This window comes from Mangifera indica, chromosome 20 (genome assembly GCF_011075055.1).
Source record: "Mangifera indica cultivar Alphonso chromosome 20, CATAS_Mindica_2.1, whole genome shotgun sequence".
Lineage (NCBI taxonomy): Eukaryota > Viridiplantae > Streptophyta > Magnoliopsida > Sapindales > Anacardiaceae > Mangifera > Mangifera indica.
Genome location: NC_058156.1, coordinates 5,260,350 through 5,273,140, shown reverse-complemented (window position 1 = coordinate 5,273,140; position 12,791 = coordinate 5,260,350). Strand labels below are relative to the sequence as shown.

Sequence of the window (12,791 nt, the reverse complement as noted above, 5' to 3'; positions counted from 1 at the left end):
CGACCTCTACTATTTTTGTTATCCAGAGTCAACATTAAACTCTTTTGTGGATGATGGTGAGTCATGCGTACTATCTCTATGCTTATACTATCCTCTAAGAAATATCTAGGCAATATGTCACAACTCTCAGATCAAATTGTGCCCTATTTGATCACTAAGGAATCACTCCCTGAATTCTTATTTGGCATAGCCATACTGAACTTGGTGGAAGCATCTAAATTTGAAAGTTGTAAATGAAACTGTATACTAGGTTGATTAGACTAGATCGAATATAAGGATTTGACACTTTGGTCATGTGAGCTAACTCTCTATTCTATTACACCAAATTGTATCTCAACTAGGCTCTACTATAACCAAGTACTTTATTGCGGGTCTAGTATTCTACTATAGACATGACTTACTACGAGCAGTGTAGGGATTGTGTACTTATGGTGCTTTCTCATAAAGATTCTATAATGTAGTATGTATGCATCTCAAGCTTTATCTCAACTTGGCTCATTTTCGCTTCCACCTAAACGTATCTCATGCCATTTTATAATTTAACTTTTAAGCATGTAGGGTATTACTCATACTTAGAATCTTTTACTAGTTCTCGAGACGATCCATGTATCCTTATCCTATTTCCCTTTCTTTTTTTCTTTAATCTGTTATACACACACAAGTGTCTATCTATAGACACACAGGGGTGTGTCTCTTTGCTTCCATGCACAGGCTAATTTGTCATGGAATCTCTCGGTGTGTTAACTTTTCTATACACATGTGTGTGTGCTCTTAGGCACACGGGTGTATGTCTCTACAGGTATTTTTTATGTTTTCCTTTTTTATTACTCTTTGACTACACTACTTCTCAAAGGTATTGTAGTCATTTTACTATATACACGATCATGCTAAAGTTACACACAGGATGTCCATGTGTCTTAGTTCAACGCTTGCTGGTCAATAACATCTTATTGTCATTGAAATATGGGAGAAACTCAACTTAAATTCTGGATTTCGCACATACATAAGTGTGTTTCATACCACATGACCATATGTCAAACCTAGAAAACCAATGAGTTAACCTAAAATCGCAGTCTCAAGCATGAATCCGAATATCTCTTAACTTAATTTGTCATGTTGTATATCTATGTACAAATAATCACATATTTATTCATCCAACATATAACATCAAGCCATAATTCAATCGATCTCAAAACTTATCCAACAGAACATAATACCCTCACATGTTTTGCCTCATCATCAATTGATCATCATTAGTGAGCAAGTTTAAAATTGATTACACTTACATCATCTTATACAAACAAGCAATTAATCATCATGTTTTCATCACATCTAGTTGGTAAGGCTCATTTAATAACATAAACTTCATCACACACACAAAGACTCTTTAATAGACACAGATTTATATACATGTAAGAATACTCAGAGCAAAATCATCACACAAAATAAGTATTCACATCTAACTTGTCAAGCGATAAATTCTTCATTGATGGAAGGTTAAAACTCAAAGCAAAAAAGAAGCCCTACTTACCTTTATTTGCAGTAAGTAGCAAACAAAAGCAAGCCTCTTTCTCTCTTCCTTCCTTGTCACCACGTCATCGAAATCAAGTCGTTGAAACTACTACACAAAAGCCAGAATATCAAACTCTCTTTTCTCTTTCTCTCTTTTTTTTATGGAAATTTCATGTGTCTAGGGTTGGGAAATCATATCCCTAAAATGCATCGAATATGCCTTATATAAATGGATTTGCATAACGTTACACACGGGCGTGTATCACCCCATACAGGGACATGTGTCACACAATTTAAATTTTATGCGGAATCTCCTTACTAGGCTAACATGACAATGACACACAGGTATAACTCACTATACATGACATGTGTCAATGAAAACTCACACTTTGACTTTCAATTCACATTGACTTATGCATATAGTAAATAAACTTGGACATAAAAACTATTTTGCCATCGAGACGTACTTGTGGGTGTTACAAACAATTGATTGTCAATCTAAAACAAAATTTTTATTATTCTAGTTTTCAAAATGCATAGCAAAATGAGGTGCCAAAGACTTTTACATGTTATATTATAAAAAGTTAGAGAAAGAGGACACTGCCTTTCTTTTATTTAATACTAAAAGGGTAATTAGACTCTCCCATTAAAAAGCCTAACAATCTTTATTGGCCCACACTTATAATCCAAGTTAATAACTATAATATGAAGTGTATTAGTCTATTTCTGAATGATCACATCGAGCTCATAAAATAAATTCTTTATGGACTACACATTCATTTGGTTTTATTAAATAATCCAAAAATTTAATCAATGTATGCCCACATTATTCTAATAATAAGTAATAGCATGTCTTATTGTTCCCATTTCATTATTTGTTAAACTCATGGGTCCAACAAGCTCATAGGTCATGCCAAGCCAGGGCTCCCAGTTTGGTGTGCCTTGCGAGCTCTATTGAGGCATTAAAATATCCAAACTTGGAGTACAACCTAGGACCTTCTAGACCATGCTTTTGTGGGCCTTTAAAAATTAAATTGTTATTTTTTATAATCTTTTTAAATTAAACAAGAACAATGCTTCTGAAATTTTATGTAGACCTCACTTGTAGTGGAGGAAAATAATGCTTATATAATAGAAAAATAAACAAACTCATATTATATAATAAAATTTACAAATATTAGTATTTCACTTTTTTACTCATTTTTCATATCTAAATTCTTGAAATCTTCAAATATATCTTCAGTAACTCGATTTTGTAGTTTTATATCTGTTGTCTCCCAATCATTCATGGACATAATGCTTTTAACTATATTTAAATATAAATTTGACCTTTGTAATCTAAAATGTATCCATTTACGCTAAAAATTAATTTTGATATTATGGTAGATATCGGAAATGTTAGTAGATCACATGCTATGATAAAAAACACAAGATAAGTTTTTTATATACTTTCCATCATATTAGAATATCAAACTTTTTAATTCATAATTTCAGTGTAATGATCAATATTAATGTAATTAGTAAATTTACCAAAATTAGAATTTAAACCTACTAGCTACTTATCTTTTGTCAAAATAGACTGCAAGTGCATTTTGTCTTTGTATAAACATGTTGAACTTACTCGTGGTAATGAATTGAGTAATGTTTTCATATTTAATTTCATAAATATAATACATTTTCAATTGTTAAGGATAAAGGTTTTCACTAATTTTCCATATAACTTAAAACAAAATTTCAACTCCTAATAGTTTAGTCTTAGGATTTAATACAATAGATACACCAAACAAATAATAGTGTTTTTTTTTTCCAAAGCATTAATTTTTTTCTGGTTGTCATGAAATAGGTCCAAAAATGTTATGATATCTACATTTTTTAATAATATAACTAATATTCATTATAAAATACAAAACTAAGCAATTAGTAAAATAATAAATTTTAGAATATTGATCAGTAGATTTATTTAATGGTTCTAATATATTCATTAAAGTAAAACCAATTTTCTAACATGTTTGGTTAAATATATAAGATTTTTAGGATCTTTTAATTTTGTATTAAAATATTGAATAATTGTAGTTTCTTAATTCTTCACAAGATTTTAATATTAAAAAAGTTGTTGTAAATATGATAAAAATTATGAGTAAAGGATATTAAACTTTAAGTAAAAGAAGAAGATAAAAGAAGTATATATGAGTATAATAAAATGAAAAGTTGAAGAACGAGAACTTGGGAGATTTGGATGAAAAGTATATCAGGTATGTATCTTCCAAATGAAGTGAGAGGGGAGTATTTATACAAATCATGGCCGCCTTCCAGACAAGCATATGGCCATTTTCAAAGCAAATTTTTCAAGGCCATTAATGCGTTCACATTACATTTTGGCCAAACTTTCTTCTCACGAGGTGGAAAAATCGACCTTTTATAACAAAAGTTAAATTTTAATGAGTTTTAACATTAATTTTTAATTTTTTTCCTTTTTAATCCCATTTATTTACACGTTAAATTATATGCTTGTAAATGTCTAGAAAATGATGAAATATAAGTACTAGCATGTCTTATTGGTCCTATTTCATTATTTGTTAAACTCTTTCTGTCTTGTATAATTAAATTTATTATATAAAAAATATATCCAATACGAAATAATTTACCTTCAAAAGGTAAACTTAAATGATACACTATTAAATCAATAACTTTATCATTTGATTTAGCATTATCAAAATGTAATTAAAAAAATACTTTTATTTATTTTATATGAAAAATATTAGTTAATGTTTGATAAATGGTTACACTATTATTAGGAAATCTTAATAATTTAAATGCAATATATTTTTTTTTCGTATTTGTCAATCTGAATTAATAAAATGAGTTGCTGCTCAAACATATCCTAAAAGTCTCGATCATTAGATTTCTATAAATCTCAAGACATTAAAAACAACATTACTAAAATTACGTAACTTATTTATAGTTTTTACTTTCATTAATTAAATTACATCATAACTTATTATAAATCTAGAAATTCTTTTAAATATTGGTTGAATATAATTTTACATAAACCACTCTAATATAGTACTGTCAACATAAGAGAAGGTTGATTAACAACAATAAACTACCTGACTAAATAATCTCATATAACCTGTTGACTATACGTAAAGATTGAGGTTTTTAATCAAACTATTGATTTTTCTCATTGTTAAAATAATCAAATTGATTAAATATATTTGAATTGGGCTCCGTTCTAACACAAATTTGGAGTAGGAAATATAAAAATTACTAAAATATTAAAGAGAACTGAAAACAAAATACTTGAGAATTGATATAACGAGATTGAAATTGAGAAATTAAGTTAATAATTGAATTGTGTGAAGAGATTATGAATTACGAAGTGTATTTTTTTAAAGAAAAATTAACAAAATACAAAACAAAAACAGAAAAAATAATATAAAATAAGCAAGTAGGCGTAAGACTGCTTCAGAAAATTGAACCGTGATCCGTTGGGGAAGGGTTGCGGGCTATGCCAAACCAGCCCCCAAACGCCCAAACCTTTTTCACAGGCCTCCAAGAGGCCTGAAAGCCTGCTCAACCCGCGGGCCACGCTATTATCTGAGGAGGCCGGGCGGAGCCTCTAACTGAGATAGTCATATTTGATGCTGGAGCTGAATCTAGCACAAGGAACCATAAAATTAAAACCAAATATAGAGCATAAATTACTAGCACAGATACAAATGCAACGTGCAACAACTCATTAGCTTTGAATCAACGCTGAACAATGGTCATTTATCCAATAGTTATCTTCCAGTATATAGTCATAATTCACCAAATCATCATCTAAGTATTACAAAACCATGCCTGCATCGCATTTGGAAGTTGGGACAAAGACTGGCATGATTTACTGCGACTTCTGAGCACAGGGGGTGAGACCTATACGTCCACAGTTACCTTGCTATCAAGATGAGTAAATTCTTGGAAGAATGCCTTGAAATGTTCGTATGAATGTTTCACATCATCAACGGCACACATTTCTCGTATACTGTGCATCGATAACTGTGGTGCACCAACATCAACTGTACGAATCCCCACTCCACTTGCTAAGATGGGACCAATCGTTGAACCACAACCCATGTCATTGCGGACCACAAACTCCTGCACTCATACAGTTTTCCAGAGATAAGTAGTTTATCCACCTAACAAAAAATCTCACATTGCAAGTTGCAGCTTCCATTTCAATTAAAAGTGTTCTAATTCTTTAAAGTTATACATCATTTGCCCCTGATTGATTCTCATTCGTTGTATGCTGACTAGAAACAAGAATGAAATCCAACAAGATTGAGTATGGCAATGACAATGACATGCTAGATTTCAAAAAAATTATTCCACAGAAAGCATTATCCTTTGTTTATTGCAATTCCTGGTAGGATGAAATTTAGAACTCCAACAAGTAAAATGAAGCTCCAGTCTCCCATTTTGAAGACAACTTTAAGCTAACAATGTATTCCTTCTCTTTCTAAATTCACATAATTTGAACCTAAGATTTATACCACAATTCCAAGACATCACTTCATAGATCGAGATGCAGCCCACAGCCTACATGCTGATATTTCCATTTTATCATAACCATATACCTTAATTCAAAACTTGTAGACAACCAAAAGTTCTTAAAATGTGAAAACAGACCTGAGTAGGAAGGTTATGCTTAAAGGCTATCTCCTTGAATATGAAGGATGTAACAGCATTAGTTGCATAACGTTGATTTGCGTTGTGCTTGATGACAAGCCCACCATGCAACTTGGGCTGATGATTATCTTCATGTTTTTCCTGAAAAATAATCCCAGATTAAACACAATCCAACCAGAGAAATCATAACAAATTATGAATGCATACAACAACATACCATGTAATTAGGATGGAGGGCATGTGCCATGTCAGCAGAAACAAGAAAACTCCTCTGGATTGATTTCTCAATCAACTGGGAAAAAAAAAAAAAAAAGACATTATGCTGTGGACAAAAAGGTTTCAAGATCACAAAATATCACAGCAAGAAAGCATAAAATGCATAGGATGGGTATGCCTATTAAATGTTTGAACTGAGAAACTGGAACCAGAGGAAAAAAAAGAGCATACCATATTAGTATTTGAGCAGAAAGAATTTGTGATTCGTGACAAAGCATCCAACATGACAGGAGACCCAGCTCCTTGAGCTGAAGATGATCCAACCTCCTCATGGTCAAACAATGCCACCATTCTAACCCCAGTCTCGTCCTCAAGGTTGCTATCAGAAGATGTAGTATCTATCAAAGCCTGAATTTGAATTTATGAAGGAACAAATGAGACATAGCTGGAGTATAATATATGAAATGAATGATAAAAAAGTAATTAAAAATTTAAGAAAACGATAATGCCAGATTACAAATGACAGGTATAGCACAAAACTTTGCAATTTTGTCCATATATTAGTAACTTTCGAAACTGAATTAAAACTTATGGTACAAAACTTAACATCAAAGAATTAGAAGAGATCACCAAAGCATACATGTCTGACAACAGCCAAACTAGGATCCAATGAGAAATGCTACTCCACAAAAAACTTCAATTAAAATTAAATATGCCAAATCACTATAGAGAATTCTGAACAAGAGCAATCCAAACAATAGTAATCTCATAAATCAACAATGAAAAACCAGATGGAATAAGTTATTCAGAATTAAAATGATGAGGGGCCAAGTTCTTCAAATCATGGAGGGAAAGCAAGATAAGAGCATGGAAAAAAAACCGAAGCAAGAAGAGTACACAACCAAGTCCAAATGTCTGAAAAAAGGCATAGGGTGATGTCAATTAGAAGGAAAAAAAAAAAATTAACAATCCAAACAATCAAAAACAATATTTATCTCATAAATCAACAATGAAAAACCAGATGGAATAAGTTATTCAGAATTGAAATGATGAGGGGCCAAGTTCTTCAAATCATGGAGGGAAAGCAAGGCAAGAGCATGGAAAGGAACCAAAGCAAGAAGAGTAGACAACCAAGTCCAAACATCTGAAAAAAGGTAAAGGATTATGTCAATCAGAAGAAAAAAAATAAATTAATGTTTTGCTAGAATTACGTTCTATGTTAGGATTACAACTGGTTAGATTAATTTTCCAAAAAGTGGCTATCCTATCCCTTGTTAAAAGTCAAAGTTGATTTTATTTAGGGAAATTTTTTTAAGTTTATTTAAAAGTTAGGCAGCAAGAAAATCAGATATAGGTAACGGAGCAATTCGATGGAATCATGAGCACAATTAATAACTTAACCGAGAAATTTAAGGAGTTCTAGCAAGATTGGCAAATTATCTTAAAACCCTTTCAAACAAATTAAAGATTGAAAAATTCCGTCAGCCTAATGAAGCAATCAGAGAAGACGAAGGGTATGAGGTGAATAAAGAAGTGGGCAATAAGTTTGTGCCCATGGAGAGGAATGAATTTCTTGAAATCACTTTGAGCTTCACAAAACTACCTCAATTTCAAGAAGAAACTGAAGTTGTTTAGGCAAAGAAGGAAGAGCAATTTGGGGATGACAAAGAAGCTGATGAAAAAACCTCCCTTAGGTCAAGAAAATCTTCATTCCCTTCAAGATAATTCCATAATCAAAGAAATTGATGAGGAGGATAATCTCCACATTTATCAAGGTAATCCTTTCTTCATTGAAGCCAACATAAATGTGATCGACACAGACACTAAGGAGCTGCTTCAAATGCACACTTTCCCTGATAGGCATACTTCTTATAACAAGATCTTCAAAATTGATTATGGAGTTTCACAAGTGGAAATTAGCCCTACCTATAATCATGAAGGCACATTCGTGATAATTCCTAAAGACGATTACAAGAAGGTTGTTAATTAACATAAAAATGTTATTATGAAATGGATACATCTATGAAAACAAATTTTTCATGCTCAAATGAAGGCAAGATTCAAACCTTGGTTTGATGTTTCTATATGTTTGGAGGGTGTGTTGTATGATGATGACTCGAGGGCGGGTCTCTTTTTTTTAGTAGGGGAGTATGACACAGGACCAAGACAACCAAATTATGAAAAGAAGGCAAGACTACGACATGGAGAGAAGAGGTCAAAGGAAGATCCAAGGCTAGAAGAAAAGTTGAGTAGAGAAGGTGAATAAATAGAAGAATTGGTTTTTTGAACAGAATGCACCATGTCATGACACAATCTTGTCCAAGACTTTTTTACGGGAAAACATCATGTTCCACAAGGAATTAAGAGTCCTAACCTGTATGGGAAAACCTAATTCATGTAGGAACTATCTTTTTAATTATATTAGAGTTAGTTTTTATTTAGAAGGGTGTTTTAAAGAGTTTAAGTCCGAATTAAATTAGTTAAGAGTCCTAGTCTTAGTAAAATTAGGTTGTCTTTGCAAATTCAATTTAACTCAATTGGTTATCAATAAATTTTAGTATGAGTTTTCTTTAAGAATTTTTGTTTATCTTTGAGTTCTGTCGAACGAACGAGAATATGACCCATTTATAGCTTGTTCTCTGTCATAAAATTGTCACAACCAAGGATTTTTTCTGACGCAATATGAAAATAGGGCACTATAATATGTAAAATATGGCAGAAAATAGAAAACTCAACCATGCAACTCACACTTGCATCCTAACACAGGAAGATGCAACCCACAAAACAGTCATACCTTAAGAGAACAAAACGACATGCAGAGATTGTCAAGCCTTCCTGAGAAAATGAATTCCTTCTTAATACCAGCTAATACACTTGGTTGAGTATCACATGCTTGTAGTTCAAAATCACATATATCATCTACTGCACAGCCAAGCTGACTTGCGATCATCTGATGAACAAAGGAAGAGATACAGAAATTACTGTTAATGCAAAAAATTCTAAACTCGATCCATTTACAGAGTAACAATACTTGTATCATCCGATTAACTATTCATCGGTTGATAAAAAGATGATGAAAGAATCAATTTCAAAATCATTAACCTGGAGTAGAACTGAGTGATGCTTGGAGTTATTACTAGTTGGTTTTCCTTTGGAGTTATCTGTGGCCACTTTATTAAGCTCGTCCTGTGAAAAGTAGAATGTTGATTAAAATAAGAGAGGAAGAAAAGAAAACAAATGAAAAAGACATTACTGAATCAGTATCAAGACTTCAACATTTTTAGGTAAATCATATCCATGGGAGCTTCAATTACCCCTATTTTTACTAATTAAGAGGCAATAACTCCAACAGTAGATAATTAATTCCCACCAAATAAAGAAAACCGACTGCCATTAAAAAAAGATTATTTGAAGAATACTTAATAAAAAAATCTAAGTCGGTCATTTCATGTATAAATTAGTAAAAATATCAATTTTAAATCAAAACATACAAATTAGGGAATTATGAAACTGAAAACTCTGAGGATTTTGTACCCAGATCATTATCTTTTAAATTAAACTTCTCATCTATTAATCAAGACTAATCATAATCTGTATGGGATTTCCAAGAATGGCATATTATAGGATATAAGCGGTTAAAATCTTAGAATTCCTCCCCACTTCCCTTCCTCCCCCCAACCCCCCCAAAGTCAAGGTCTTCCATCATTTTAATTATTTTGCTGTAACTTTGTGCGTATAATCAACAGTATATGCACAATTATTGTACGCTTGTTTTACATCTAAATACGAAATGGAATGTGTTCTTGTCCTTGATAACTTAAAATCACTTATTCTACCTTCTAAAATATAACCACTGCCTCATAATGGCCTTAAACCATGAATTTAACCTAGCTAACCATGAATCAAATTTTAAATTGCATTTGGAAACTAACTATATAGAATCGTCTTCCTCAAAACATATTAATGAACAAAGAATATATGCTTTAACACCAAGCAAATGAGGCACATGAAGGAAATTTAGTATGCACTGAACAATTCCTTTGTAGAAAGAATACCTTTATTGATGTCGCCAAGACAGGGAGAAGATGACTGTGGGTGTTCGGCTTAAATCCATCACTATTCACATTCCTGAATAAAGAAATAACAGAAACGCATATATAAATAAGCTATATCAAGAGAAACAACAGATTGGTCAACCACAACAACAAAACACTCGATAACAAGAAGTTTCATCTAGTAAAAGAACCTGTCCAAGTGTATGGCCAGTGTAGGAATTCGCATTATAGGCTGCTCGATTCTGAGTAGCTTATGGGAATAAAAAACAGAACCATCTTTTTCTTCTCTAATTATCAACCGTCCTGCAACTGTCAAGTCACGATCAAACCATGTATGCCATAAACCGCCTCCATATGTTTGGACACCAACCTCCAAATACCCGCCTTTAGACACCTGACCAATCCACAAATGTTGGAAAGCTAAGGTCAGTTGGTCAATAATTTTACCAAGAAAGCTCACATTTCACATATATCAAGAGTGTTTAATACTTGAAAAAAAAAAAAAACAAAGATATACAAACAAATTACCTTAGAAACAGGTTTCAACTTTAGACAAGGACTGTCCGTATGAGCACCCACTATATGGAATCCATTTCCAGCAACATATCTAAGCATAGATCTCTCCACATCACAAACTTGAGAGAATTAAATCAAATTTAACTCTAAAAAATTCTTCCTTTTACTCGTTTCGAAAGAATTAAATACTTGGTTAAAGGGATGCAGAGATACAAAAACAAGAGCGGAAAACTGAAAATCAAGAGATATAATATTACTTTTTACCGATGGCGAAAGCCACTATTGTGGAATGATTTCTGGTGAAGAAATATCTCTTTCCAGCTTCCAAGTGCCAATCTTCCTTCTCTAAAATCTGCTCGTACCCCACTTCTCGCAAACGCCTCTTTGCCTCATCTGAAATATAAAAAATAAAATAAAATAAAATCCAACATGGGTCTGTCTTTGATGACAGCAAAACGGAAAAAGAGGGAAGGAAGTCAATTACCAACGGCATGGAAAGCAGTAGGAGATGCGTTTAAGAATTGGAGAAAGTCGGAGACTAGGGAGCTCACTTCGTCGCCATTAGCTTCTGTCTTAGCCATCGCCTCCTCCACTGATTGATCGAGTATCGAGTGTTTGAGTTGGTTCAATTATTTGTTGATCCTTCGACACGATCTAATATAGGCAGAGCACAAGGAATCGGGTTCTGCGTAGGGAATACTTGTGCTAGCATTAGAATTGGGCTTTTGTCCTGGCCCATATTTCATGACCCCATCAATATTCCATTTTTAGTTATTGTAATAAATATTGAATGGATAATATAATAAGAGAAAGTTTAGAAATTATTATAAAATTTATACAAATATTCATCTTTGGTAATGATAATCGGTAGACTATATATGTATTTATATTAGTTTGTACAGTAGAATTTTGTAATTTTAATTTTAGTTGTCCATCTTAACTTAGGATTGCATATTTTTTTTCCTTAGAAATGCTTAAAAACTTTTCTTATGTAACCAAATTTAGGATCAAGGGATATATGTTACAATCTAATATTTTAATGACTCCAAACAAATGTAAACCTCTTCCATTCTAATATATTATCCAATACTAAAAATTACAATCTAAACAAGCAAGAGTGCTCAACAACTGTGTAAAAAGTCTAATTGATCAGTTTCACCGTATATACATATGTAAAACTATCTTACATTTTTTTTTTATCTATTCCAAAGTATGACATCTCTATGCTTTTAACCTTTAGCTCTATGGATGGCCATTTGAAAGGAAGTGGGAAAAGGAGTATTTTCCACCCAAGTTTTAGTCTAAGGATATTAATTAAAATAGGCACTAAATTTTTCGTCCAAACTTTTTTAGGTAAATTTATAGTAATTTTACTTTTTTAAACAAATTTAATTTTGTTTCCAATAATATCCTTATTGGCTAATTACATCACCCTCTTAGTTAATTACATCAAAATATTTTTTTTGATAACCTATGAGCATTCTATATTTGTTAGGTTATGATTTGAAGATTCAAAAACTTATTCGAAATAATCAATTTTTGTTATAATATAGATTAAAATGAAAAGATTAACATAAATGCGAAGAAGGGTGTGTGAGGGTGTGCGCAGGTGCGTAAAGGTACATATAGGTATGTAGAGTGCGTATGGTGCATAAGGGCGAAGTAAATGGTGCGTAGAGTGTGTAAAAGGTGTGTAAGATGCATAAAAAGGTATTAGAGTGCATAAAGGGTGCGTAGAATGCGTAAAAGATGCGTATGAGTGCATAGGATGCGTAAGGTTCACACCTCTGTTGTTTATATATATATAAAATATAATATAAAAAA

General features: G+C 32.2%; 1 protein-coding gene across 1 annotated transcript; it reads right to left on the bottom strand.

Annotated features, from left to right (window-relative positions):
• Window positions 1–5,226: 5,226 nt before the first annotated feature.
• LOC123204605 (probable aspartyl aminopeptidase) lies at window positions 5,227–11,616 on the bottom strand. The gene is made up of 11 exons (XM_044621360.1): window positions 11,452–11,616; window positions 11,225–11,360; window positions 10,980–11,058; window positions 10,643–10,845; window positions 10,452–10,524; window positions 9,499–9,582; window positions 9,191–9,346; window positions 6,628–6,804; window positions 6,398–6,472; window positions 6,181–6,321; window positions 5,227–5,649 (listed from the first exon to the last, which is right to left on the bottom strand). The coding sequence occupies exons 1-11, from the start codon at window positions 11,546–11,548 to the stop codon at window positions 5,428–5,430; spliced, it is 1,443 nt and encodes a 480-aa protein (XP_044477295.1). The 5' UTR covers window positions 11,549–11,616; the 3' UTR covers window positions 5,227–5,427.
• Between the last annotated feature and the right edge of the window lie 1,175 nt (window positions 11,617–12,791).

Coding starts and splice junctions, on each gene's coding strand:
- LOC123204605 (XM_044621360.1), bottom strand. CDS start 11,548: ATGGCTAAGACAGAAGCTAATGGCGACGAAGTGAGCTCCCTAGTCTCC. Junction 10,846..10,979: donor AGTTGAAACCTGTTTCTAAG/GTAATTTGTTTG, acceptor TGGATTGGTCAG/GTGTCTAAAGGCGGGTATTT. Junction 6,322..6,397: donor CCCTCCATCCTAATTACATG/GTATGTTGTTGT, acceptor ATTATTTTTCAG/GAAAAACATGAAGATAATCA.